Raw genomic sequence first — 27,682 nt, forward strand, 5'->3', positions numbered from 1 at the left:
AACTTTTTTGCTATATCTATTTCACTTTTCAAAACCTGTACAAACCCTTCCTCTTCATAATAAGCACGTTACTTTTATCTCTTACATGCACAATTGTTCTGCGTGCATGCTCACCTTCTTTCTAGTACATTCTATGTGACTCTATACTATATGTCTATATTGTTGTATCACATTATATTCCTGTGCCATTAGCTGCTAGATAGGGCTCAGGTGGAAGGAAGGGCTGCTGAGAAGGTGCTGGCAATTCCCTTGAGGAGCAGCAGTGTTACATCCAAGCAGCTAACAGGGGCAGGAGCTACTGAACCCTGAAAAAGGGCTGGGTGAGACCACCTGGTACACTGGGTGTGGCCTGATATGCATTCAGTAGGACAGGATTGGCTAATGGCATCCATAACACTGGAAAGTGAGGGCAACTGGTGTTATAAGGCAGGGGCAGTCAACCTGTGGTCCTCCAGATGTTCATGGACCTGAATTCCCATGAGCCCCTGCCAGCAAATGCTAGCAGGGGCTCATGGGAATTGTAGTCCATGGACATCTGGAGGACCACAGGTTGACTACCCCTGTTATAAGGAACCAACTGGGACCCAGCATCTCCCAGAATGAAAACAGTCAGTTAGGGTCAATTGATAGGTTGTGAAGCATTCCTGGGGATGATCGGCAAAGGAATCACAGACAAATAGTCTGTAGTGGGGAGATCAGGTGATGCTAACCATGGTTTCTTGGGGGTGCACTACAATAAAAAATCCTGAGCTATTCATGTGCATGAATATCTTCTCAGAGACCCCAGGAATTTATTTAATTTATTTTTCAATCTATACCGTGCCCTTCCCAGTATACTGGCTTGTGGCAGCTCTAGAAAAAGTCCCATTTATCATTACTGTGTCCCCTGATGCAGGAGAACTTACCAGGGAAAGGCCCAGAGATGCTCCCTGCTCAACTCATTACCTACATAACTTGGAGTGCTCCAGTGGTGGTGACAACACAGACTGGCCTGGCAGTGGCCACTATGCAGCTCAGTCAGACCTTCCCCGGGAGAGGCTACCAGAGGTAGGAAAGGAAGAAAAGCTGAAGACAGATAAAGGCGAAAATAATCATAGGTTGGCAGTGGGCGGGTGGGAAGGAAATAACTAAGCAAGTTCAGCAGCAGTAGCCACTGTACAACTGGTGCTAACAGTAGCCACTATGTCACTAGATCTGGCCAGGTACTGGAGGTCACCATGTAACTGGGCCCAGCCTTATGCCAGCAGTCTTTGCATAGCTCAGTCAGATTTTTCCTGGGCAGAGGCTGCCAGGAGTAGGAAAGTAGAAGCTGAAGATTGGGCTAAATAAAGGTAGGTTGGACAGTGGATGGAAAGGAGAGAAAGAAGCAGGAAAAGTGGAGAGGCTACAGGGCAGCCAGTGAAGGGAGGGGCAAAATAGTGGGGGAAGGGGAAGCAGAAGAAAATGAGACAAGCCTGCCTTTTTCCTGATGGTCCAGGACCCATGGTAATACGAAAATCATTAGTGTTAGCCAGGACTTTCAAGACTAACCATTTCCATGTGATAATTTGAAGTAATTAAAATCTTAATTCCGTAAACATCACTTTGAAAAGTTGCATTAATGTGTTTTGAATTATTTCCAAGGATGTTATCACCGGACTAGAAACAATTGTATAATTTGTAGGGGCTTGCTTTCTCATGAAGGTGATAAACAGATGTTAAGGAAACTATTTAACCAAGGGCTCAAAACATTTTATGTGGCTTCTAAAGCAGTAAGTGGTATTAGCTTCTGCAGTTAATAAAAAGACCTAGAGCTTTATGATTGACATTTAACCAAAACAATTTTGAGCACACCAAGCCTATGATGGAATATGCAAGATCTCTAGTGTGCATTATTAAACAGAAGAAGAACATCCTACAGGTAGATTCAAATGAGTAGCCGTGTTGGTCTGAAGTAGCACAATAAAATCAGAGTCCAGTAGCACCTTTAAGACCAACAAAGATTTATTCAAGGCATGAGCTTTCAAGTGCAAGCACTCTTAATCATACTAAGAACTGACCATCATAACAGTAGGACTATTAACCTTTGCTTATATATTCCTACTGTTATGATGGACAGTTCTTAGTTTGACAAAGAGTGCTTGCACTCGAAAGCTCATGCCTTGAATAAATTTTGTTGGTCTTAAAGGTGCTACTGGACTCTGATTTTATTATCCTACAAGTAGAATCAGAGGAAATGTGCATGTAGCACAGTTAGAAGCTTCACAATGTTTTTCAAATAATCTCCTCCAGTCTTCTGATTGGCTCAGAAGATTTCCTGTTCTTTTGAGTACTTTCTCCCTGTTTGCCTCCAGAACAGGCTGCATGAATGTAGAACAGCTAGACAGACAGCTTGGACTCTCTATCTCTCCTCTTTCTTTACAAAGTTATTTTTCTTTGCAATAACATTATTTTATTCTTTAAGCAGCTTGTCATTCCTCTTTGCATATTTAAACTCTGGCAGCAGCCTATACCTCTTGTTTTATGACATGCAATTGATGCTGCTTATTACACAAAACTCAAACTTAGCTTTCTTGTATTCTGCAAACCAAAATTCCCAAATAAATGTTTAATTCGATGAATGAAGACTGCCTTTTCCACTCTGAAATAAACCTGGATTTCCTAGATTAATTCTTGATCTATGCTCAGATTTGGAGTCATTTAGAGCCTCTTGTGGCGCAGAGTGGTAAGGCAGCAGACATGCAGTTTGAAGCTCTGCCCATGAGGCTGGGCGTTCGATCCCAGCAGCCGGCTCAAGGTTGACTCAGCCTTCCATCCTTCCATGGTCGGTAAAATGAGTACCCAGCTTGCTGGGGGGTAAACGGTAATGACTGGGGAAGGCACTGGCAAACCACCCTGTATTGAGTCTGCCATGAAAACGCTAGAGGGCGTCACCCCGAGGGTCAGACATGAACCGGTGCTTGCACAGGGGATACCTTTACCTTTACCTTAGGTCCTGCATATATGGTTCCTAGAGTTCTAGGAACCTTCTACATTCCTCCCATGTAAGTCATACCTCTGTACCCCTACCACTGTGCTGTCCCTGGAAGACATAATTAAGGACAGCTTTCTTAATAAATGCATTTGGGAACTGGTGACACAGACAGTCTCAAACTATGTGCAAAAAGAAATAACAGTACATCATTAGCACATACATTGAGATGTCAAACATAAAATACAATTGGGACAGTGTGCCCAAGAAGATCGTATTTCATTAGAATGTAGTTTCTGACATGTTGTATTCTTCATTGACTTCCATACATTTGAGTAATTAAATTCAATTTTGTAAAATGGACAGTAACTAGGATGTCTTTTGTACTGGCTTCAGTTCAGTGACTAATTGTGGAGCTGTACGAGTACAGATGTTAATTGAGTACTCAAAGAAGTGCATTTCTGATGCCACTTTCTGTATTTCTCATGCATGCTCCAGCAGTTCTTAGGAAGTATAAAGGGGAATTATTCCAGATCTTATTTCAGGATGGCTACAGCAGTTTATTCCATGAACGATCTGCCAGTGCTTGACCATCCAAGCTTACAGACAACTGTACAGCCAGGGCATGACCTGAGGAGACATGAAGCAGCAGCCTAACTGAAGCTGTTGGCTGTCATCTCCCTGGACACAAATGCCTGGGAACCCAGTATGTACTGCCCTGAAAGGAAGTTTGGATATAAATATAATCTGTAATAAACAGGACTTATCTAAAATATCAGCTTTAACATTTACAAATATTAGACCACATTTGATAAGAGAGTCAATGTTTGCAGCATTTCCTTCAGAATTCTTCTCCTGGGATTTCCTAGTTAGACCCATCTGTTTGAAAAACATCTGCTCAGGCAGTGTTTCTGATGAAATACAATCTTACCTTCTAACCTCTCTTCTGCTTTACATCCTCCTTTCTCATCTGTCAAGGAGTTCCTATCTGGACCCCATGAGTTCCTAGGGCCAGTTATAGTTTTTGGCCTACCTGAGTTAGGTCAAATGAGTCAATAAGTCAATAAGATCATGAGTCAATAAGAGTACATTCTGACAAGAATCTTCTAGAAGATTATCTCACCACTCTTGACTTTCCCCCTCACATCACGGTTCATAGGTTGAGCCAATTTGCTTCTTCCACACTTTGGCCTTGAAGATGTTAAGAAGCCCTTAGCTACAGCGCCCAATCAGTAACACCTGCAAGATGGAACCAGTTAGTTACTATATATATTAACTCTTGAGAGAATCAGTGGTGCCTCACACCAGCTTATTGTTCTGTTGCAAGGAACTTACCAATACTTTGATCACAGTGGTAGATAATTTGTTGACAGGAAAATTTCTACACAGTGCAGAAAATATATCCCAGACTCTCTGGATCAACACTGGTAACATAAATTGAACTTCTAAAATCAACAGTCCTTTGTGTAAGACCCAACCAGAAGTTCTTCTAACTGAAGATTGTAGATGTTACTGATCCTCAATTACTTTGGGATACAGACCAAATATAAATAATGTATGAGACCTGCAGTGTCATGGAGGTCTACTGCTATGTGCATGGGATTTTTTTCTAGGATAGCACAAAAGCAACATGCTGTCTAAATTGATAATTAAGAATGTCATTCATTTCAAGATCCACTGATGAAATCAATGTGGCCTTCTTAGAGTCCTCTACACTGATTACAGGTTATGCCCAGAAGACTTGCCAAACATCCCCAAGAACATTAATCACCTGTAAAAGTCACTGGGGGATGTTTCTCATTGATATCACTGTTTAGAACCATCCTGGGCCTGTGTAATGATATCCTTATTAACTTTAACATTTTCTTATTAAGAGATTTTAGTACCCCCATTAACTCTATGGTGTGGAAGAAAAATCTTGTTAAGAAGAAATTGAGTATCTAACAGGGGAATACCCTAGAGATCATTACTCTGACAGAGTTTAAATATCATTGCTCTGAACCCACTGGACCTTCCGAATCTTGATATAAAAGTGTGATTTTTAATTAATAATTCTCTAGTTCAGCGATACAGGATCCCCGGTCAAATCTTGTATCTCAATAGTTTGATAGCAGGCCAACTGTACTTTGCACTGTGGTTGTGCAAATGGAAGAGAGACCAATTTAGGATAAGTGACAAAATTACCACATACTTCCAATATTTTAAGACTTCTCTAAAAAGGATTTTTTCTTTTGTATTTTCTTTCAGGGTACAGAAGTGCTCTTGTTGCCTTTGGAACCAATAACAATAATAAACTTGCATGAAACACAATCAAGGGTGTCTGAATCAATGTCCTACACTTTAAACTTCCCCCTTATTTTTTTCTAAAACTAGTTCGGAAGAGACTGTGGACAGCTAGTGGTAGAGTATACACATTAGGTGGAAAGATCTTTCTCTGCCCAAATGTTAGGAAAATAATAGGTAGGATTCTGGGCTTCAGTGTTTTCTGGAGTTGTCCCAACTTGCAGGAGTAGCTTGCAATGTGCAGTCCCAAAGGGCTGCAGCTGACTCTGTTGTAGTGAGGAGACCAATCCTCACTCACAGGAGAGGGCAGGATCATTCCCACTGACCCTTCAAGGCCAGTAATTACGGATATATATTCAAGCAGTTTATTAACATCAGAATAGAGCATTGAGCAAACTTCTCATCTTCCCAAACATCAAGAGACTAACTTTTCCCCCAAAGGCTAAGTCTCTTCTTTTCTTTAAGACAGAAAATCATCTGTCACAAGAAACACGCACACAGAAAGCTAGGTATGAAATGCGCCAGTTTGGTGAGAGAGCCAGCTTGGTGTAGTGGTTAGGAGTACAAGCTTCTAATCTGGAGAGCCGGGTTTGATTCCGCACTCCCCCACATGCAGCCAGCTGGGTGACCTTGGGCTTGCCGCAGCACTGATAAAGCTGTTCTGACCGAGCAGTGATATCAGGGCTCTCTCAGCCTCACCCACCTCACAGGGTGTCTGTTGTGGGGAGAGGAAAGGGAAGGGAATTGTAAGCTGCTTTGAGACTCCTTCAGGTACAGAAAAGTGGCATATAAGAACCAACTCTTCTTCTTTCTTGGTATCCTTGTTTCCCTGGAAGCCAGCCAGTAATGACTCCCCACAATGTCCAGGAGAATAGGTCAACCACAACTTCTCTAAGGGTCTGTCTTTTATGTATTGCTCAAACCATCCTCCCCATGTCTTCATTTACATCACCCTGGGCATGCTGAGCATGTGTGCATCTGCATGCTCCCCGTGTATTTGCTGTGTATTGCAGGTATTTGAGGAGGATGAGAAGAACTGATCCTTCTTGAGTCTTATCTTGATTTCTGGTATCAATTGCTCTCTGGTGAAGGTTGACAGTAAGTCCAATGTAAGGAATGGATGACCTTCAAGCTTAATAGGCAAGTCTCGTAGCCAAGTCTTGCTCAGCATAAAGGATACAATACAAAGACACTCTTCTTTCTGGAGGGTCAGCCTGACCCTGTACTGACTTTGTGCTGACTTTTTACTTTAGGAAACCCAGTAACGCCTTCATGATTCTTGGCACGGCTGCACTTCAGACAATAGAGAGGACCAGCTAAAGCCTAGAGAACGGCTTAGAAATAGCAAGGAAATTACTCCAAGCTTGAGAAAGCTGGCCCTAGGCTGCAGGTTTGGTTTTCTCATCTGTCACTCATCTCTCTTCTTTCAACAGTGGAAAGAGATGACCCTGCCATAGATACTGAGATACCGCAACTTCAATGCCTGACGTTATGCCACTGGTCCTTGAAAATGGCTATTGTGATGGGTGTTGGCAAGAAAGGCTGTTTTACTTTCAGTGTTAACCCAAAAACTGTGCAATTTGCTGTTCCAAAAAGTTTACTTATTAATTCTCATCTTTCAAGGGCATGGAGAAAAGATACACAGGCAAACTTCAAACCATCAAAGTGACAAGGAGGAAAGACAACTTTAATCTTTCTTTGATGTTTTTCTGCAAGCGTTCAGGGAACATATTGTCACCAAATGGTAAGGAGGCTGTGCTTTCCCATATGTATTTCACTGCCTGTTCTTTCCATACACGACACAGATAACTCTTTTATAAGATATTACTCTGGGCTCATATAGAGGTGAGGCACCAAGGAGATTAAACAGTTTCTTTTATGTCTTTTCAGCAAATACCTTTCATCTGGTGAGTTTTCAGGCTGATTGCAAGAAGGGCATTTTAATACTTGGTGATGGTGGCACACCATTGCCGTCAGCTGCTCAGAATAAGAGTAGATTATGTTTAGAGAGTTCTTGCTGTTTAATTATGCATTTTGTTTCGTGATGCATATAATCAGTCACCCCTTCCACAAATTCAAGATTTCCCCCATGGCAAAAGTTTTAAAGATTGGATTTTTTTTATTGCTTCCCTTCCTTATCAAAATGGAAGCAGAGAGTGCAGCGATTTCAGTAGCAAATAGCCTCGGAAACATAATTGAGACCTAAGCATGCTTTCCCTGAAATTGTGGGCTGCATGTAGGAAATAGTTTGCTTTCAGAAATTGGCACCAGATTGGCTGCCCTGTGGCTAATTTTGCAGTGTCCAAGTGTAGCATAAAAGGGCAATTGGATGGGAATGATGGTGATATTCTTTAGGATGGAGTATGCTTTAATCTGCAGTCCAATGCACTTACCTGACAGCATGCTTGACTGAACATTCCAAGTAAGCATGCATATATTTGAGTTAAGAGTGTTAGGTCTCAAACCTGAAAGGATACTTCTGAAACTGGATGCCAACCACTTCCCCTCCACTGTACCACACCATGCTGAGCTTCCATCAAGTCAACATTCAGGCAGAAGATGTACCATTTCCATTACTGAATGTGAGTTTCAGGGAGGATGGTTGTGAATTCAACTATGATTTAAAATATACAACTGATTAAGCTTGACTAAAGTTGGAGACCCATCCAAAGCCTTTTAATCCCAATTATATATTCCTCTTTCAAAGATACAGCTATGTGTCTTTCAGGTCAACTATAATTACAAGGGGAAACTGGTGTTCCAAAATATGCTTCCCAGACTTATTTACATTTCTCTTGGAATAATGGGAATGTCTTTGTGTCTATCCATTCCATGCTACTTCCTATCTTTGTTCTTTTAGATTGCATTTGAATTATAGTGTCAAACTGTATTTTAGGATTTTGCATAAATAATTTTGAAGTGTCTTATTTTGAGACAAAAGATACAATAAAAATAAAACGAATAGTAAGTTGACCCTATAGTATCATTACTTGCCTTGATTAGATGCCTTGATTTAACTTCCTGTTGAGGACATGTGCATATAATGGCCTTTTCATTCAACAGAACAACCAATTAATGTAAAAGCTCTACTGTATATACGCAGAGCTCTTGAGAGGAATGAGAATCCAATATCTCAATAAGTCTGACTGTTTACTGAACAGTTTTGATTTTACACTAATATAGTATTTTGCTCCTCAACTGTATTGTTAAGGACTGCTTATTTAGAACAGGATAGAAGAAAAGGGATTTTCATTTTTTCTTTTTTACATATCCAAAGTGAACATTAGTATAATCCAATCTTTTGTTTCATCATAATCACCTTCAAATGAATGTATATGCCAAACCTCAACATTTCAAATTCTAGTTATGTTAGAATATTTTAGATCTGTCATATAAACCCGGATGTGAATTCAGATTGCATATACTGCCAATAAACAACATGCAGATGATACCCAAGATATAAACTTATGTGCCTTTGTGCTCATGCATGCACAAATAAAGCCATTTTTGTATATGCAACATGTTCAGAATATGGATAAGAAAAATCCAAAGCTTTCCCCAGGTTTGTTCTTCTTATAATGTTATTTTTGCATTTCATAAGTTTGCTAAGCTTCTTTTGATGAATGCCTTAAAACCAGAAATTAGAATTGTTACTGATTTAATTTAGTACAAGAATTTAAATCTGTAGGTCATAACCAGAGCATTGTGATTTTTTTACAATACACAACAAACACAAATGAATGCAATGAAACATAAATTAGTTGTGTATGCATACAGGTTATGATCCCGTCACTAATATATTTCTTCAGCATCCAGCCTGAAAATTTATAACTCAGTGATGCTATTTAATTCAGTGAGAAATCTGCTTAAGGAAAAGGTCCATTAAAACTAAATGAAAGGTCAAGTCGCTCTTTGGATAATTATATAGCTTTCCATCTATGGTGACAGATATGGTGATGTCCTTTTGTTCTGTGATTCTTCCTCCTTTGAGACAATAAAGGATGGGCTTATCATCCTTGATTGTATTTACTATCCATTGGGTAATAACGGTTCTAAAACTCTGCCCCCAACCCCTGTTTTGTTTCCAGATGAAGACAACCAGAGGTCCAGCTATGTTTTGCTGATTGCTTGGTGGTTGGAAGAATACCCAGTTTGGCTGTAAAACATATAGATATTAGAATTGAACTGTGTATCTGTGCCTTGGAGACACTTGATTCAATACAGCATCTAAGGTGAAATTATAGGTGGACACTTCACAACTCTGTAAATATCTGTTCATCATTATGAACAGATATTTAATGGAAGGAATTTTAAATACAACCATAGGAACAATGCCATTTAAATACTGCCCCATCCATCCACCTAATTATTCTGATTCTATTCACTAATTTCAAAAATTGAAAAGTAATGAGCAGTATTTCCTTAAAACACATTAAATAACACTGTCAAAATGCACAATTCTTCATTAAGAATAAATAGGGGTGTTAAATATTCATGAACTGTTGCTCACAATATAAAATTAATCCCATGGTCTGTGTGTCCAAAAGCATTTGGAAGATAAAGAGCTGAGAAAACGCTGCGGCAGAATGAGAATATTTTAAAATGATGCCTGTGAAAGAAAGGAAAGCTCCTGAGATCCCAAACTATTACAGTGGCTTATAATTTCATTATTGTATCCCAGTATTATGCATGCTTATGCCAAAGTGTGCACCTGAAGTCTTGTTTTATGCATCCAAAAGGGCATGGAACAATTTAAGATCAGACAATGACAAAAATAACATTTACATTTTTAAACCTTCCAGTGTGTTTACAACCATTCTTCATTTGATGGTGTTGGAATTCTGGCAATTTTTTAATAGTGCTTTTCATTTCCAGAGGAGTATGTATACAGCTGAGTACTCCAATAAGGGTTAGATTGTGCAATGCAATGGACTGAATGTCAGACATGGTGTCAAACTGGGCATCAGCCGTGGATCTCATCAATGGCCTTGGGCCAGACACTAATTTAACTCACAGGCTTGTTATCAACACAGCAAAGACAAATGCCACACATAATTCTGTGGTGTGTGTGTGTGTGGGGGGGGAGATCAACATCACATCTAACAAAGAATACCTCAGTTTCTGACTAATGAGGTGCATGGAAGGAAAGATTAACTTGAAATATGTCATCTGGAGGGGCTGGGGCTCAGTGGTAGGGTACATGTTAAGTAGGAAAGCCCATATTCAGTCCCTGGTAACTCCAGACATAAGGGCAAGAAGCCATAGATAATGCCACTGAGTTTTATTATGGGTATCAGCTGCAGCTATTGTTTCCTAATATATATATCATCGTTAATGAAGAAAATAAGACATGCCATTTTCTTCCCATTAGTAAATTTTGACATTGCATCTTGATGGTGATTTCATTTCACTTCAAGATCATACAATATTGTGGCTAGGTTCCAGAGCTGTACCTAGCAGTTAGCTAGCCTTTACCTAGACCTAGCGCAGGGCTGATTCACACAAGAGTAGTGTCAAGGGAAAGCAGATGCTCTTTGCCACCTTGATCTCCTTCCTCAGATAGGGATGCTCAGATGTTTGTACTCTAGAGGATAGTTGGGTTGTTGTCCTGGCACCCTCCCCAGCAGAAGTGCCCAGAGTAAGGCGGTTAAGATAAATTCTCTGGATTTTGATTCCTCTTTACCCAGCTTCTCCCTGAATGTCAACAATCCTTTTGTTTTCTTCTTTTTGGAATCAGTTTCTAATCAATTCTATTTTGAACAAACAGAAATTAAAAGAGAGGAGGGCAATAAAAGAGGGTCTGCCAAATTTCCTAATTTCACTCTGTAGATGCTTGGAGCCAACTAATGTGCTTCCAAATCTTCCTTTTTCATTCCTGATAGAGCCCAACTAGTGGTGTATAACACAATACAAACGTAAAGGCTAAAATTCCCAAGGGATGCAATGGTTTCTCTTCAAAGAGAAATGAAAGATAAATCCCTCTGTTAAAAATAATAATAATAAATAATCAGTGGCTATAACCAAAAAGGGCATATTAGAAAAATCAATTTTCCTGTCCGTAACAATCCTAGACCAGAGCTGGGGATGAATTTTTGTCCACACCTTGTTTGAACATACCGTTTTGTTGCAATGAACTAGCATGGCTGCCCTGAGTTGTATGAAACAGTTCCCAGTACACTGATCTGCTGGGTAGCACATTCAAAATAGCTATTGGTGACACACAAATTCAATGCCTGCTGTCCCCACAGAGGTAGATTTGGTGGGAACACAAGGCAGACTGGTTATTACTTGAGCAATGAGTATGAGAGAGGACTTTGTCATTACACTACTTTCTAGTATCAACTACATTTTTATTCTACCTTTTCCCAAGATCAGAATCAGGATGCCACAATCTTCTCAGGCTTCCTAACCACCAGGCACTAGTATAACAATCACATTGTTTGATATTAGGGACTGAGGCTTCAGCAATGCAAGAATAATAAGCATGGTCTAAATTCATACCGGTAATAAGATAGCATATGTTGCATTTTAATTATTGAGATGGCTTTGATCAATTGGTATGTATTGACAGTAGGGATTGCTACTTTTTACTGGCACCTGTGCCTTTATAATCACCTGCCGACATTAACAGGTGATATTTTCTTCCCATTAAAAATCTATCATCTTCTGACTTTCACAGATCCAGCTGCTGTCAAGAGCCCAACAGCAGGCCAGTCCAGATTTTTTTCCTTCAGTTGAGAAAAGTATTTAGCTCTATAATGAAATCAGATTTGTCAATTTAGTTCACTAACAGGCAGGAAAAAAAATTGGGGTGGGGGAGGTCTCTGATTGCCACTTGGAAATGGAATCAATATAACAAATCACAACCCAGAGATCCAGAATTCAAACTTTGGAATTTTGTAAGGACTTTGAATGTTCATTCTGGGGGGAATTGTACTTTCAGTTCAAATCCAAGAACTTTGAAATGAAACAGATTAAAACAGTGCTGACTGGAACTCTGAATAGTCACAATTAAACTGTTATTGAGAAGACTATAGTTAACAAGAAGCAATGGAGGAAAGAATGAACATGTTCAAAACCAACACAGTGAGATGAATTAATAAGCTATTATGCATGCATAGGAGCCTCTGTGCATGTTTGCATGAAGGTAATTTTTGCTGGCATGAAATAATTTCATTAATATAACATAAATAAAAATAAATAGCAGGTGGACCCAGAAGATATGATGGAGTAGACTGACATTGATTCTGCTGCTTCGCTAAAAGCATGGCCATCAGGAATAACATACCAAACTAACTGATCAGACAGGAAAGGTATGCAATTTACTGAAGCTGTATCATGTTATTAGTATTCATTCCTACTCACCCACTAATGACCCTGAAGAGAAGTTAAAGAAAAACATTTGAAAAGCTGCACATATTCTTAACAGATCCCTTGACATGATGTGTGAAGGACCCTCCATGCTGTGGTAATATTTACGAGTGCCTAAAGAGTGGTTTGTATTGAGTAAGAGCAGGTTGCACATTGTTATGTTGCATTTAGCTAGGATTTTGGAGGAAGCAATGTATTGACATTTTAAAGAATAAGAGTAGGATGCAGTTGCTTAGTCAGCTGAGCAACTTTGTTGCAAGGTACTGGGGTACTGGGGGGGACGGGACAAAATTTGGCTGGCACTCCAGGGCCAGGTGAGGCTCTGCTGGTACAGTCACAAATTCAGCAGCTGAAATATATAGCGTCAGTCATGAAACTATTCTTCCAAGTACATAATGTTTCTAACATTTATTGCCATCAGTAATGGGTGTAAACTTTGTAGACTGGATGGAGAAATCAGATGCTGGTCCATGCTACATATGGGGACCAAACACAGGAAAGGCAAAAATCAATGCTTCTTCCTCCATATAACAGAAGGCAATACAATACTAGCTCCTTCAGAGTACAATCATCCCATGCTTTCCTGCTGCTGGAGGGACACTTCCAATGGTAGAGAGACTGGATTTTTTGCCAATTCCTCTCGCCTTCTGCATGCCATCATATCAGCCCCAGCAGTGTTCCCAGCAGTCCCTTGAGCTCCAGGAGCAGCTTTTGGGGGATATGATTGCAAGGATAGGGAAGCAAGAAACTCCTGTTTTGCTCCTAGAGCTCCACTCCCATTGTTTTGCATGTTTATGTGAAAAGCAATAATCAAACAAAACAATAACATTGCAAAATGTTATTAACTTTAAATAAGAGGAAGAGATAAAAAGAGAAAATGCTATACATTTATTGTTTATGTTTGAAAATATCCCAAGTATACATTTTTCCCCCATCCAATACACACAAAATACATAGGAAAACTAAAATGGGAAATGAAAGGCAAAATAATTTACAGTAGAAAACAGACAAATAGCAAAATGTCAAATGCACATTTTAAAATGCTGACGGTAAAGTAACTCTGAAATCAGAACATCTATTATGCATACATCTGTCAGCTCTAGCAAAACTTGAAATGTGGAAACATAATTGAGACTTTTGAATAATTTCTGTTAACAATGTGTAATTGCAATTTTTAAAAAGCAACAAAAACACTGACTTGCATATACAACACACACAAGCAACACATAATTACTGGCAAGCAAAAGAAGAAAAAGTAGCAGCAATGCAGTCAGGAGGGGCAAGATATCGATTGTGTAGCAAAGCTAAATGTGAGGTAGGTGGGGCTGAGAGAGCTAAGCGCACAATATATAAATCATGGAACTGCAGGAAGGGGAGTAGATTTTGAAATCAAGATGCATGTCTTGGAGAATGGAGCTTAATCTCTGCCATAATGTATTATTATTGTTACCCAGCCTGGAACCAGAAGTTGGGAAAAAAATAGACTGGGAAAAATATCCTGGCCTATAGACTGTAGGAAGGTAAAAGAAGAGAAGTTTTGAAAGTTTCCCTTACCCATGTACTCCATTTGATGTAACAATCAGAGTCCCTTTATGTATGAACAGTGCTGTTACAACCATGGCTGCTACTGTAACATCTAAGATGATTTCCGTACTGGGAACTTTGCTGCCCAGGTTCCCATGCAGGAGCACAAATTTGGAGCAGATGTGGTGCATCAGGTCAAATGCTCTCTGGTGCAAAGCAATCTGCCTGGGCTCAAACTCCAGGCTGCAGTCTAGTGTAAAGCTGCCAGTGCGGAAATGGTCTACGTTTGTGAGTTTCCATAGCAAGCTCTGTATTAATAGTTAGATCCTCAACCTATTTGCATGTAGTTTTAGTCCAATATTCCTTTACACTGATATCTTTTATATGTTATGGAAAACATCACAAGATTGAAGATTTTTAACATCTATATGCACCCTCTGGCTCAGCTGGTTTAGAGTTACGGGCTGGAGTGTCACCAGTATGCGGACAACACCCAGCTCTATCTCCTGATGGACAGCCGTCCGGATCTCCCCCCCGAAACAATTGCCAGTTGTTTGGAAGCAGTGGCTGGATGGATCAGGCAGAGTCAACTGAAACGCAACCCATCCAATACAGAGGTCCTGTTGTTGGGGAGAAGGGAACAGGATCAGGAAACATGTCTCCCATGCCTGAACAGGGTGCAACTTACATCTGCACCAATGGCCAGGAATTTGGGTGCAATTTTTGATGCCTCTTTATCTATGGAGGCTCAGATCGCAAAGGTAGCCTGGACAGCATTTTTCCACCTGCACCATGCATGGCTTGGTGCAGGTGGAAAAATGCCCTACTTGTACTCAGTGCCCTACCTGTACTTAGAACACTTGGTCACAGTGATCCATGCAATGGTCACTTCCAGATTAGACTTCTATAACTCGCTCTACACAGGCCTACCCTTGCTCTTGACTCACAAACTGCAGCTGGTACAAAATAAAGCTGCATGGGTCCTCACCAGGTCATATTTGAGGGCCCATGTCCAGCCATTGCTGAGACAGCTACATTGGTTGCGAGTCTGCTTCTGAATCAATTTCAAGGTACTGTTTTTGACCTTTAAGGCTATGTATGGTTTGGGTCCTACCTATCTGCGGGACTTTTTGTCTCCTTATGCCCCCCGCAGGACACTTTGCTTGGTGGATATGAATCTGTTGAGGATCCTGGGCCCCCAGGAAGCAGCCCTGGCCTCAACCAGGGCCAGGGCCTTCTCGATCTGGTCCCCTACCTGGTGTAATAAGCTCCTGGAAGAGCTGACGGCCCTGTCAGAGCTCTCTGCACTCCAAAGAGCGTGCAAGACGGAGCTCTTCTGCCAGGCTTTTGGTTCAAGCTAGGCTGAATATTGGATGATAAGAACGGGTCCTTCCCCATCCTTATATAATCTGGACTCTCCCGGGAGGGGTCCTACCATTGCCCCCAGATTTACACTTGAACAACATAGCCAGGAACAGATGAATCAAGGAATTTGGGCCTAATGAGGGACTTGTTTTTGCTGTTTTATCTGTTTTGGATTGTATTTGATGGGGTTTTAATGCTTTTACTATGTTGTGGGGTAGAAATCTAATTATAAATAAATATTAAAAATCCAATGAATTTATAAAATCTTTATAGGGTTTTGTGAGTTAATTTATACTACCAAGAATAACACAATGAAGTAGCAAGCAGCACTGTCTATTTCGGCTATGTAAAATGTATTAAGAGGATGGTACTCAATAAAACTCTAATATTTCTAGGTGCTAGTGAAGGCTTCTTACAGTGAGCCTTTCAAGTTACCCTGGGAGATGCCTGGTTGAATCAGATCCCATACAGATAAAAAGACAAGGTTGTTTTATCTTAAGACGATGAGCTTTTGTAGACTACAGTCAATTTCATCAAATGCTAAAATGGAGTAAATTAAAGCAGCAAGAATATAAGGGCATATTTGGCATTTTTATTTTTTTAGTGGAATTTTCATCTGAAAGTGACATACCTTGATGTACTCAACCAAATTTCACATGAGAAAGGAGTCATGGTCATTTCTAAGATCTTGGTTTATGCAATTAAATTATTGTTCAAGTAAGCTAACCTATTGGAAGGAAATTATAACAGTTTCTTTATTTAAAAAATAAAACATTTAAAGCTAACCAAACCTTGACTATGGGTCTGAATTTGAATTTTATGCTTAGAAAATTGAATTCCTGAACTGCCTTTGAACAATGACATTGAATGTGGCGAATGTACATCTTTGAGTTGATGAAAAAATAAAAGTCCAAGAGTGGGTAGGACCTTCACATATGGACTCTTAGAAATCGTAATACTTTGAAGGAGCATCAGAAAGAAAGCCTGGCTATATTAGCTGAAATTGGTTGTTTAGCTGAAACACCACCCTTTGGGAAGGATAGCTGTACTGGTTATTCTAGATGGAGTCAATCAATCACGACATCTGATCTCTCTGGGAAAACACAATAGAAACCTAAAAATAAATACAGTATTACTACCTCTAACTACTTCACTTCTACACTGTACTGGAAAAAGTGAAGCAACTCTAAGGACAAAGATGAAAGAAGACATATGAGGTTTAATACTGGAACAGTAAGGATGGAAGATAAAGCGAACAGTCCAGCTACATATTAACCAAGGTATTTCTTCACTAAGTTTGGTAGTCATGCTAGCTCTATATCCTTCAAGAAATGGAAGATCAGAAACAGACAATTCTTCTGAAAGAAACCCTTCCTGCTCTGAACTTGAAGAACAAAGAAAAATGTTTTTAAAAGTTGATGTCTGCCTGCTGTATACAGCAATGCCTCAGGACACCTTTTTCTTGATTTGTTGGCACCAGACATGGAAGCTTTAGAACAATCAAAGAACTAGAACATTTCAGCATCAGTAACTGCATACACTTTACCATCAGATACTCTCTTTAAGTGAGAACCAGGTTTATAAAGACATATATGTGTATAAGGAAATATACATTTGTAATTAATGAAAGTGGGATGTTTTTTTTTACAATTTTAAAGGCCATCTTTCTTTGATAAATCATTGTTTTATTTTTTTTAACATGGAGATTTTCAAACATTTGATCCCTAGCATACTCAGATCACAGTCAATACCCCAACTGTGTGCTGGATTGTAGCATATGTAACTAAACTATGTATTTTTATATTGAACCAGCTCTCCCTGTATGATGGTATTTCTCACTGTGTCATGATACTACTAATTGAACACACTGTTTTAAACCCCCCTTTCCCCCCGAGAATAACCTTTACAGGGTTTTTTTTTGTAATAATTTTTTGGATGCTAAGGGCATTCTATTTGCAGGTCTGGTCATTGAAAAGATTTACAGAAGTCCTACAGCAAGCTCAGTCCATGTTCCTGCCAAATAAATGAATTCTACAGCTTCCCAGTGCAATTAACCCCAAATGGCCAAGGAACAGTTTCCTTGCTAACTAAAGTTCCACAGAGAAAATGTGACTCATCTTGGTCAGATTGGAAATTAATTATAGTTAATTATAGTTACAGTTACTGGGATGCCTGATACTCCAGATATCATTCTGTGCAGCTGTCTATATAGCAGCGTTGAGTCCATCTTCGAACCATAGGTGCTGAAGTAATTGAGACTTTTTGTTAACTGCAATTGATTCTGGTTCAGAGACTATATACAAAACAGAATTACATCCTTATCCATGGTTATCCTTATCCATGGTTACTCTATATATTTGTAAAACAGCCTGGGGGGTGGGGGGTGGAAGTGATTGAGATACATGTGTTTGGAACAGCATTTGCCATTGAGAAACTCCTGAAACATTCTTCAGGCTTCAAGAAACCCCAGAAGGGGTGCTATTGTGCAGAATATGGTTGGGAAGTGTAGCTGTGTATCCACTCACCTGGGGCCCCTCTCCTCCTCACCCAATCCAGACCCATTTTGGGAGGGGGAAGCAGGTCGACATGACCACATATGGTAATATCACTTGAATTTTTAATATATTTTAATTAAATGTTTAATTAACTCCCACCTATTAGGGAAACCCTTCATGAAATCCTGTTTGAGAAAGCCTGGCTGAGAAGAATGAAACTCTGCTTAATAGGACACTATTAATTAATTTACTATGCATATTCAACATGGGAGCAGGTGATAATGATTCAAATCCTTCTGTCACTCCTTCCCTTTGCTCCACCCACACACAGCCCTTCCTACATCTTCCACCCTTGCTCTGTTGATGGGATTCCCAGGCATTGCATCTAAACAGATGCTCAACTTCTTAATATTACATAGTGTTAATAAAAACAGTGGAATGACATTGTCATCATGTCTTATGTATAAGCTGCCTTCAGACATTTGGCACAGAGTCAAATTTCTTGCCCAAAGGTATAAACCAAGTACAACATGCAGTGGGTCTGAGCAACAGATTCCTTAGATGCCGCAAATGCTGCTGCTACTTTACAAACAATAAGCCTGAGGGCTAAGAAAAAAAATGAGTGCCAAGGCAGAAGTAGGGTCTGAATTTCATACATTAGTCTGATGCTTATTTCTGTGTTTCCCTCTCCTTTCTCAGAATGCATAAGAACTTCCAGAAAGAACTATATTACTCACCCAGATGGTGCAAGTAGAAATGTCTTCCATGGGGCAAGCAGGTTGGAGACACACATGCCCTCAATTCTCTAGCTAATTTAAGCCTCTGCCACAATTCCATAATGCTTCAAACTCTCACTATCCCTTTATACCACCAAAAGAAGCATAACCACCTCCCTTTTCTTTTTCTTAATTCTTCAGTGCAACCTGATCTGAATAGCAGCATGAGCTTCTGTTTTCCCCAATGTAAAGAAGGAAATGCCAAAAGAGCATGCCATTCAAAACAGCCACCTGACATGACAAGTAGTCTCCAGAACCCTAACACAGGCACTCACAGGCCTTCAACAACAGCAACAGTAGAGACTCAACAACTATGCAGATACAAGTGTGGTGGTTCACAGCACACAGTAAGCATTTACAAATCTTTGTTTAAATTTCTCCTGCTTATTCAAATAGTCCGAGAACAAAACCATGTACGCTTCAAAAACGTAAGTTTTTGAAAGGCAGAATATGATAAAAACATAACTGATAGATAATAAAATATTTATACATTGTTGCTCAATTCCCTTGAAGATTCTGACTGACAACTGTTCACAGAGCTCCATAATAATATCCTGCAATTTTTAGAATTGCTATGCCCTTCTGATAAGAATGTTATGCCATAATTTTACTTCTTACTTAAGTCCAAATAAATTTAGTAATATAAAGCTGAATTCTATAGGACACTAATTGCAGATGTAAAAAGTTGATTTTGAGATACTTATATTTTATACTATTTTTACTATATATCTTATTCAGGAAAATTTGAATCTGGTTAAAATGTAGGTCTCAATTTTCATTCATATATATACCCATTCCACATGGTTGGAAAAGGACAAGAGGGTGTTCATATGGAAGTGGGGCTAATCCCTGCTTTCACATGACACAGCTGCTAGACAGGCCCCTTCGCAGGTCTGCTGTGGATTGGGGCCTCATTTGCCTTGGGCTGAAGGAATGTGGGAGAATCCACGTTCCCTTAACCCGCTGCGGAGGCCAACATCCTATGGTGGCCCAGAGTGGCCAAACAATGGCCTGGTTGGCTTTGTAGTGCTTCACTGCACCATGGGGCAGACCAGGGTATTTGTTTTTATTTTGCCAAATAATCTCACCTTCCTGCAAATAACCCACCCACAATGGAACCTATCTGCCACAGCTGTGTTTCCCAGGGAGTACCAGATGTCCTGCTGAACTGTGTGCCCCATGGGGGCACAGAAAGCTGCGGAGAAATGCACTGCCAGCAGCCTAGTGCAGCTGCTACCATGCAGAACTGGCCACAGGGATCCTCAATGCTGTTGAACCTATGAACACTATGGAAGTTTAAGAACATACAGTGGACACCATCACAAAATGGCTACCATGGGATAGCACCAATCACAAAAGTTAGTAGATTTCACAAACGAGGTTCCAAATCAAATATCCTCCTGTGATGGAGGTCTTCAAATGAGTACTTCCTGGAGTCACAAAGGTACTACTTCCCAGGCTTTTCTGAAGTATCTTCTACTCCATAAAAGGGAAGAAAACCAAGATTGACTCTTTGCTTTTGGGGAGAGATATTTTAAGGGGAACAAGCAAGGGCTACCAGGAAACACATATGTGGGCATTACACAGCTCCAGATAATGCTACCCACAGGTACATATTATTGTTCTTTTGGCATGCACTTTCCAATGACCTCTTACATTGTTACTGTATGATCATAAAGCCATCAGATTTCCTTGATTATATCTATAACCTGACATTTAAAAAATTCATGCTTTAGTTATCAAGTGGATCTTGTAGGATGCCTTTGATTAAAAAAACCCCACTGCAAAACAGGGCAGAGTACTAATTGATTTACCTCATTCCATAAATGCTTCTCTCTACTATTGCTAAAACTTAAGTAATGCTTATGTAGTATTAAGAAGCTAAAATATTACTGGTATTTTTGATGTTTAAGAGAAATTAATGTGATTAACTAAACGTGTAACATTTTCCTTAATCGGTTTTGTGTTAAAATCCTCTTTGATTACAATTACTTAGGAATGTCTTAGGTCTTTTTGCTAAAATAGATGTCAAAATCTTATATCTCCATTTGGTGCAGGAATCAGACAGATTTTTAATTTTTGTTCAAGTCTAAGGGATTAATTTCTTCCTTATAGAAAAATGTATCACACTAATGACTTTTTGATGTTTCATCTACACAGAAGAGCAATTTCTATCTTGAATATTTTAGTTCCTACTTTATTCTCAAATTAAGCTTACAATTCAGCTCTTAAATCCCCTCCAATTTCCATTCCATATACAGAAAGGTTGATGATCAGTATAAATCAGGCCTATATAGCTTTCTTATTGACTGTACATGGAATGCAAAACATTGGTCAGGGTACATTTTATCCTTGATTGAATAAATATTTTTAATGTTACATACAAACATTTTAAGTGGGTATCAAATAGCTGCCTGCGTGTACTTCATACAAGTGGTTTCTCAACTTATTTTGGTTTCTGTTATGGCCAGTAGTAAGACATCATTTCATCCAATTAAAAAAACACATTTTTATATATTTACTGTGTCACAAGCAATGTCAGTGTGAAAAGAACGCAAACAATGGAAAATAATATGCTCCAATTGAAATGTTTTTTGTATTATGTCTTTAGAGTTTGTTTCTCTAAATAGAACTGATTGTATTGAAAGCCACCTCTAAGACAGACTGCTTAGAACTGCTTAGATCCATAATGCACAGCAGGGCAGCATGGCCCAGCTCTTCCTGTGTACTCAAAGGGGAGGGAATCCCCTGGAGTATGTGGGCTGCCCCTGCATAGTGTGTGCACAAAATGCTGGGGCTGGAAAGCGAGGCATGCTGCCTGAAGGCAACAGCTTTGGGGGGGGTAGTGGGGAGAATAGGACCCCCACCACACAATGGCGGGGAGTGGCATGCCACTCTCCCACCAAAGTGGGGATGGGGGGAATCCCCAACCAGCTCTGCGGTGCTGACAGGTGCGTGCAGTGTCCCTGCAGGGACACCATAGGTTGGGGGAAGGGCCGGGCCAAAGGTCCGGCTCTGCTGATTATGCATGCTTCTGGCCCGACCCAACCCCTGCCGGCACCCGTGGCATCCCAGGGAACGTGGAAAATTCCGCATTCCCTTGCCGCGGCTCTTCTGGGGTGCTGCACTGGACCACAGCTGGGATGGTGGCAGCATGGGAAACAACATGGAGGTGGAACTTGCAGAAGTAGAAATACAAAGGATCATTGCAATGAAGAGTAATACTGTACAGTGAAGCAAACAAAACAATGTGTAAGGAGCAAGTTAATACTTTAATCCCCATTTCATGGGTGTACAGCATGGTTAGTATCTGATGAATGGATCTATGATTATAGTTTTGTCTAGATTGACTCAGGATGAGATTCAAACATCTAAGACAAAGGAATGTTAGTAGCTTTTAATGACTGTGAGCATTTCCTGAACTGAAAAGTCTTTGAATAACGTATGTAAGAAATAGCATTTTTGCAATTGGAATGGGCAGAGACAAGGGCAGAAAGAGAAGCAGGCTGGCTGAAAGTAAACTCAGTGGATTCCAGACCTTCTCACTGGGATCTGAAAATAGCAGATCTGCTGTTATTATTTTCATTCACTTGTGCTCTGGTTGCATCTTTGTCAATTAAAAAAACAAATAAACCCTATTACTAATACATTAAATCTTCAGTTCTGCTTTATCCAAAGGAAATGAAATCCATCAGCACATCTCTGAACTTTCATCTTGGAAAGTAAGGTTTTTAAACAGTGTTATTGATTCATCAAAGATTCAAAAAATGCCAGTCAAGTATGGATTCTCCTATTTATGCTGATTACCGGTGCCAAATTGCAGTCCAAAGTTCTAGTAGAGACAGAATACTCTGTATAATACAAATGAGGAATTGCTGCCCCAATCTTGCATTTTTAGATACAGATGACTTCATTTTTGGTTTAGTGTTAAGGAAGCCAAGCAGCATTATAGAACTCTGCTTGTGTAGTTATTTCTAACAGAATTTACCCTATACATATAAAGACATTTTACTATTATTCCATTATCTCAAGAAAGCTAGGTAGTAGGCAATAAGAGGACGGCTTGGGCTAATTATCAGCACCTTCACCAAAGTACAATGCTTAGAATTCTGTCACAGAACTGGTTTAAAACAGATGGAAGTTTGGATGCAATTCCCCAATGAATGGCATTATTATTATTTCATGCCTAACAAGTATAGCGTATACTTATGGGGACACTGAATTTAAAAAAAAATCAACAGGAGGAAGAGTCTAAGGATCAGCAAGAAAGGACATACTTGCAAGACAACAGCAATAAACATAACAGGAACTTCAATAAAAGAATAATAAAGTACCCCAAAGCACTGTTGGTAGATGGTTTCTTTCAAAGTCTGTGCACACATTCTGATTTAACTCTTGACCCAAGACAAATCTGATGTTTTTATCCTGGATTAGTTGGAAGCCCACCCCTAAAGCATAAAAATGAGGTAATTTACCAGAGGTAAGTAAAGATTTATCAGGGAAATTAACAGTTCCCTCTAGTTTCATGTGGGAACAAAAGACAACTGTCCTGGGGTATATCATACAACTGTATAATATGCACAACTCTCCCGCCTAGCATAAAAGGTGGCACTTAATCATGGTGAAGATGAGAATATATATGTTATGAAAATACAAAATATAGACCTCTATATACAAATATACAATAGGAAATACAATCCTTATACAAACACTTACATGTAAAAAACATGATTTTGCTATTGTATTTTTTATGATTCAGTAAAGCAATACAAAATGTCTGTTGTTTATATTCTTGTTGACAATTACACATGCGTAACAATCACTTAACCTCTTTTCAAGTTTTAACAGTATTAGGTATTACAGTGTTGTAGTTTTGATATTCCAGGTATTAAACATCTGACATGATAAGAGACTTCACTTATTTTAGACAGCTATTAAAAACACTTGCTCTAATTGTAAACCCTATCACTCCACTCAGCAAAATCTGAAGCCTTTCTCTAACTTAAGTGGTTCTTCCTCCCATGGAAAAGCCATGGAAATTGATGAGGGTTTGCAGACAAGAGGTAGCATCCAAACATTGCTGAACAGAGTAGGAGACTACAAGTCACCGTCAGTATGTGGTAACAGATAATTTCAAAATGAGTTGCTCTACAGTAAGAGCTACTTTATTGAAGCTTTGATTCACGGTCTGCCTCACACTTCTTCCCTGGTTCTTACATCCTGCTTCTGTTATAAACTCATATTAGCATAACTATCTAGCACTGCAGATGCCTCCCATATCAGCTAGATTAGAGGTCCCTAAGTGTGGTACCTGTGGGCACCATGGTGCTAGGGATGCCAGGTGGGATCTGGGGACACCCTGGAATTATAGTTCATTTCCAGATTAAAGACATCAGTTTCCCTGACAAAAATGGCTGCTTTGGAGGGTTTACTCCATTATATTCCACTGAGGTCTCTCCCCATCCCACTCCTGGTTCCACCCCAAAGCCTCCAGGTGTTTCCCAAACCAGACCAGGCAACCTGTCAATAGCTTTTCTGGCACTTGCCACATTTTAAAAAGAAAGTGGGTGGGGCTAGGTGGGGCTTTTGTTTGGCAAGGCTTCTGACTGATTATAGGAGGTTTGATGAGCTGTGCAGAATTTTTAAAATATTGCTTTGGCAGCAGCTGCCACCGCAGCACAAGGATTTTCCCTGTGTTACTGGAATTAAGTTGTGGCAAACATTTTGTGGCAGTCATATTATTGCTGTGCCCACCATGCTATGTCAGAATTCCAAATGTGTCCACAGGATCACAAAGTTTGGGGACCTTTAAGCTAGATAAATAAACTTATACTTTACTTCAATTAGAAATGGGTCAGTACTAACATTTCCAGAGTTACACCCATTAAAGGGATAATTCAGTGAGGATTTCAGAAGATGTACATTGAAGGTATGAAGATATTCAGCATATTACAACACTGACCTCACATCTTTGGTTTGATGTTCCTCAGATACCCAGCACAGAAGAATGTGTGCCAAATGCCCACAGGTAGTTCTAAGAATTACAAGCAAAGCATCATTTATTTAAAAAGCACTGAATATGCACATTTGTTTATATTTCAAAATCCTTGTGAGGTAGGTGTTATCCCCATTTTTAAATATGGAGAATTTGAGGCAGAGAGTTGAGCCAAACTGTTCAAGACCACAAAGGATATATTCCCCAAACTATATAAGCGATATAAGACATTGGAATTTTCAAATTCCGCATTCAAGGCTATTCTTTAACATGTCATACAGCATATACAAAAGTACTGTTCCACAAAGGAATGCAGCTGAAGGCAAACATTAGGTGTATGTTATCAATGCCACAACAGTATTAGACAATGTCCAGAAAGCCTAGATCTTTCAACATAATACTGACAGCTACAAAAGCAGAAGGTCAGTCACTACCCCTGGGCCTTGGACAAAATCTTCATTTGAGCAGATTCTCTGGAGTTCACAGATCTTTCCTAACCCATTTCTAATTTTCTTATATGCAGAACTGTTTCACTTGATGTGCATGCTTTGGCATCACAGGAGTAAGCCTTGGACTTGCACATTCCCTTTCTTCTTTTCTTACGTGTTCCAATGTCCTCCCTTTCACAATAAACCATAATTTGCAACAAAACAGATAAACTACACTTTGCAGTTTCCATCTAAACCAGAATTGCAAACCATGATTTGATTGCAGGTTATCTGAACAGAGACACAGTGAGTTTGTAGTCATGTATATAGTTTAAAAATCCAACACATATTGCTGGTCTTTAGTCTGGTTGTGTTTAAGACAAAAATTGAGTTACCTTAATAATAAAAACCTACAATCTAACCTCAAGTAATTATTAAAGAAAGCCAAAACAATCCAAATGTTGTGGCTGCACAAAAGTGTGTTGACCCCTTGAAACCATCATATTTAAACCAAACTGCTGCCGTTTTGAATTGAAAATCCAGTTAAGAGTAAAGTGCATTTGTCATGTAGAACTTTAAAAGACATAATAAGTATCTTGCATGTCTTCCACGGATTGGTAATTCTATCCTTATTCCACAGTGCAGCCATCCTTTATCTTGTTTATCATTTATATAAATACCTCTGATGAGAAGATCGAGTCAGTTGCATGTATCATTGTATACTGAGGAATTTCCTATGTATAATACTATGCTAGTAGTGAAAGGCTGGGAGATCCAACGTCAAGACAATGTCCAGTTAGGATGTGTAAATATTATAGTGTGCTGCTTAGCCCACTCAGCAAACACTTTCTTTTCTGTAATAAACCTATGGCCTCCATAGGGAGCATTTTCATGTAAAAAGTACTCATCACATTCATCTCTTCCTGGTTCATAGTAGTGATAAGGAACCTTTCGAAAGCCTTCTGACCTAGAATGAAGATAAAACACAAGTGTCCATGAAATATTTTTTGTGTCATCTGAATGAAACTGCTGTTTGTTTTACATATGAAACACAGTAAAAGCTACTGGGGGAAAAATCTCATTATGCAGAACATAATCCAGTAAGCAGTCAAAAACAAAATGCAGGGCATAAACTGATAGACATCCAACAATAATACAGTAAAAGTTGTATCATTACGCAGAGAATCCACTAACTGGCATTTGTCAATAGACTGCAACACAAACCCTTTGTTAATTAACCAGAAAAACCAACACAGCTTCCTTTTCTGGATGTTTTCCTTGCAGAAATTAAGTCTGTAAAATTGCAGCTAGCAATATGTCCAGGGTTGAGGGCTCATTATTCATACACTTATCAGTCAGAGACACTGACCTACTCCTTTACTTAGTTCTTCAGCTTTTGCTGAGGATGAGCAACAAGCTGGCCCTTTAATGATGCCACAGCTTGTGGTGAGAGTGCTTGTCAACCAGACACCCTTTAGATCTGGGGTAGTCAACCTGTGGTCCTCCAGATGTTCATGGACTACAATTCCCATGAGCCCCTGCCAGCATTTGCTGGCAGGGGCTCATGGGAATTGTAGTCCATGAACATCTGGAGGACCACAGGTTGACTACCCCTGCTTTAGATGACCTGTGGAGATGAGCTGTGAGCACAGCGTGTCAGCCCCACTTCTTCACCAGTATCTCACAGGGTCTGCTTCCCTTTTGTGATGTCAAGGAATAAAGTAAGATAAAGCACATCTGCTGCACTCTCTTATTTGCTTTTTATAAATGGTAGAAGATACACTACTTTAATAATATTTAATTGCTTAATTTTTGCATATGTAGATAAATTCAACAATCATCAGAGTAAAACTCTATTAAATGACACATTTTATTAACCAGCAACCTCCATTCCCCATGGGTACCAGATAACAAAACTTTTACTTTACACTAATATCTCTTAATAACCAAAGCTGTAATCTGTAAATTAAATCCCATGAGTCCTTTCTGTTGCTCACTAGACAGAAGGGAAGTTTTTCTCCACAGAACTACTTTCCCTGAACCAGGGCTCTTCATTTAGCAGAAGAGACTCATAGGATCCAATCCTATAAATTACTTCCAAGCCTTGAACACATGTTATAGTGAGGGCCATTTCGCACGGCTTCAAAATAGCACAATGGTTGCTAATTGAAAACGCTACTAATTTGCCTTAACGCACGACGTCGCAGACAATCTGCAACACTCCTGAAACCAATCAGCAAAAAGCGCTTCGTTGTAGCGCTTTTAGGGGAATCCAGAAAAGTGGATTCACCCTCCAGATAGCGATACACTCCAGCAACCAATCTGTAACACTAGCGCTAAAGACCTGTGCGTTACCATTGTTGCGGGTTCTTCAAAGTCCCTCCTCCTGAGCCTGTCCTCCAAACTTCCGGCGAAGCGATCGCCATTTTTTTTTCTCCGAGCGAGCGGGGATAAACGCACCAGCGAGCCTCTTTCTGTTTAGAGGCTTCCCTGGC

General features: G+C 39.7%; 1 protein-coding gene across 5 annotated transcripts in view; it reads right to left on the reverse strand.

The window, feature by feature from the left end:
* Positions 1 to 13,118: 13,118 nt before the first annotated feature.
* Positions 13,119 to 27,682, reverse strand: part of ST6GALNAC3 (ST6 N-acetylgalactosaminide alpha-2,6-sialyltransferase 3) — a 387,985-nt gene continuing 373,421 nt past the window's right edge. For 4 of the 5 annotated variants that reach the window (XM_077333298.1, XM_077333296.1, XM_077333295.1 and 1 more), the window contains one exon: positions 13,119 to 26,154. In XM_077333298.1, coding sequence (XP_077189413.1) covers positions 25,968 to 26,154 — 187 coding nt within the window. In that variant the 3' untranslated portion in view covers positions 13,119 to 25,967. The remainder of the gene's footprint in view (positions 26,155 to 27,682) is intronic. The other variant, XR_013230182.1, reaches the window with a different exon arrangement.

The sequence above is a fragment of the Paroedura picta genome, chromosome 4, assembly GCF_049243985.1.
Source record: "Paroedura picta isolate Pp20150507F chromosome 4, Ppicta_v3.0, whole genome shotgun sequence".
NCBI classification, from domain to species: domain Eukaryota; kingdom Metazoa; phylum Chordata; class Lepidosauria; order Squamata; family Gekkonidae; genus Paroedura; species Paroedura picta.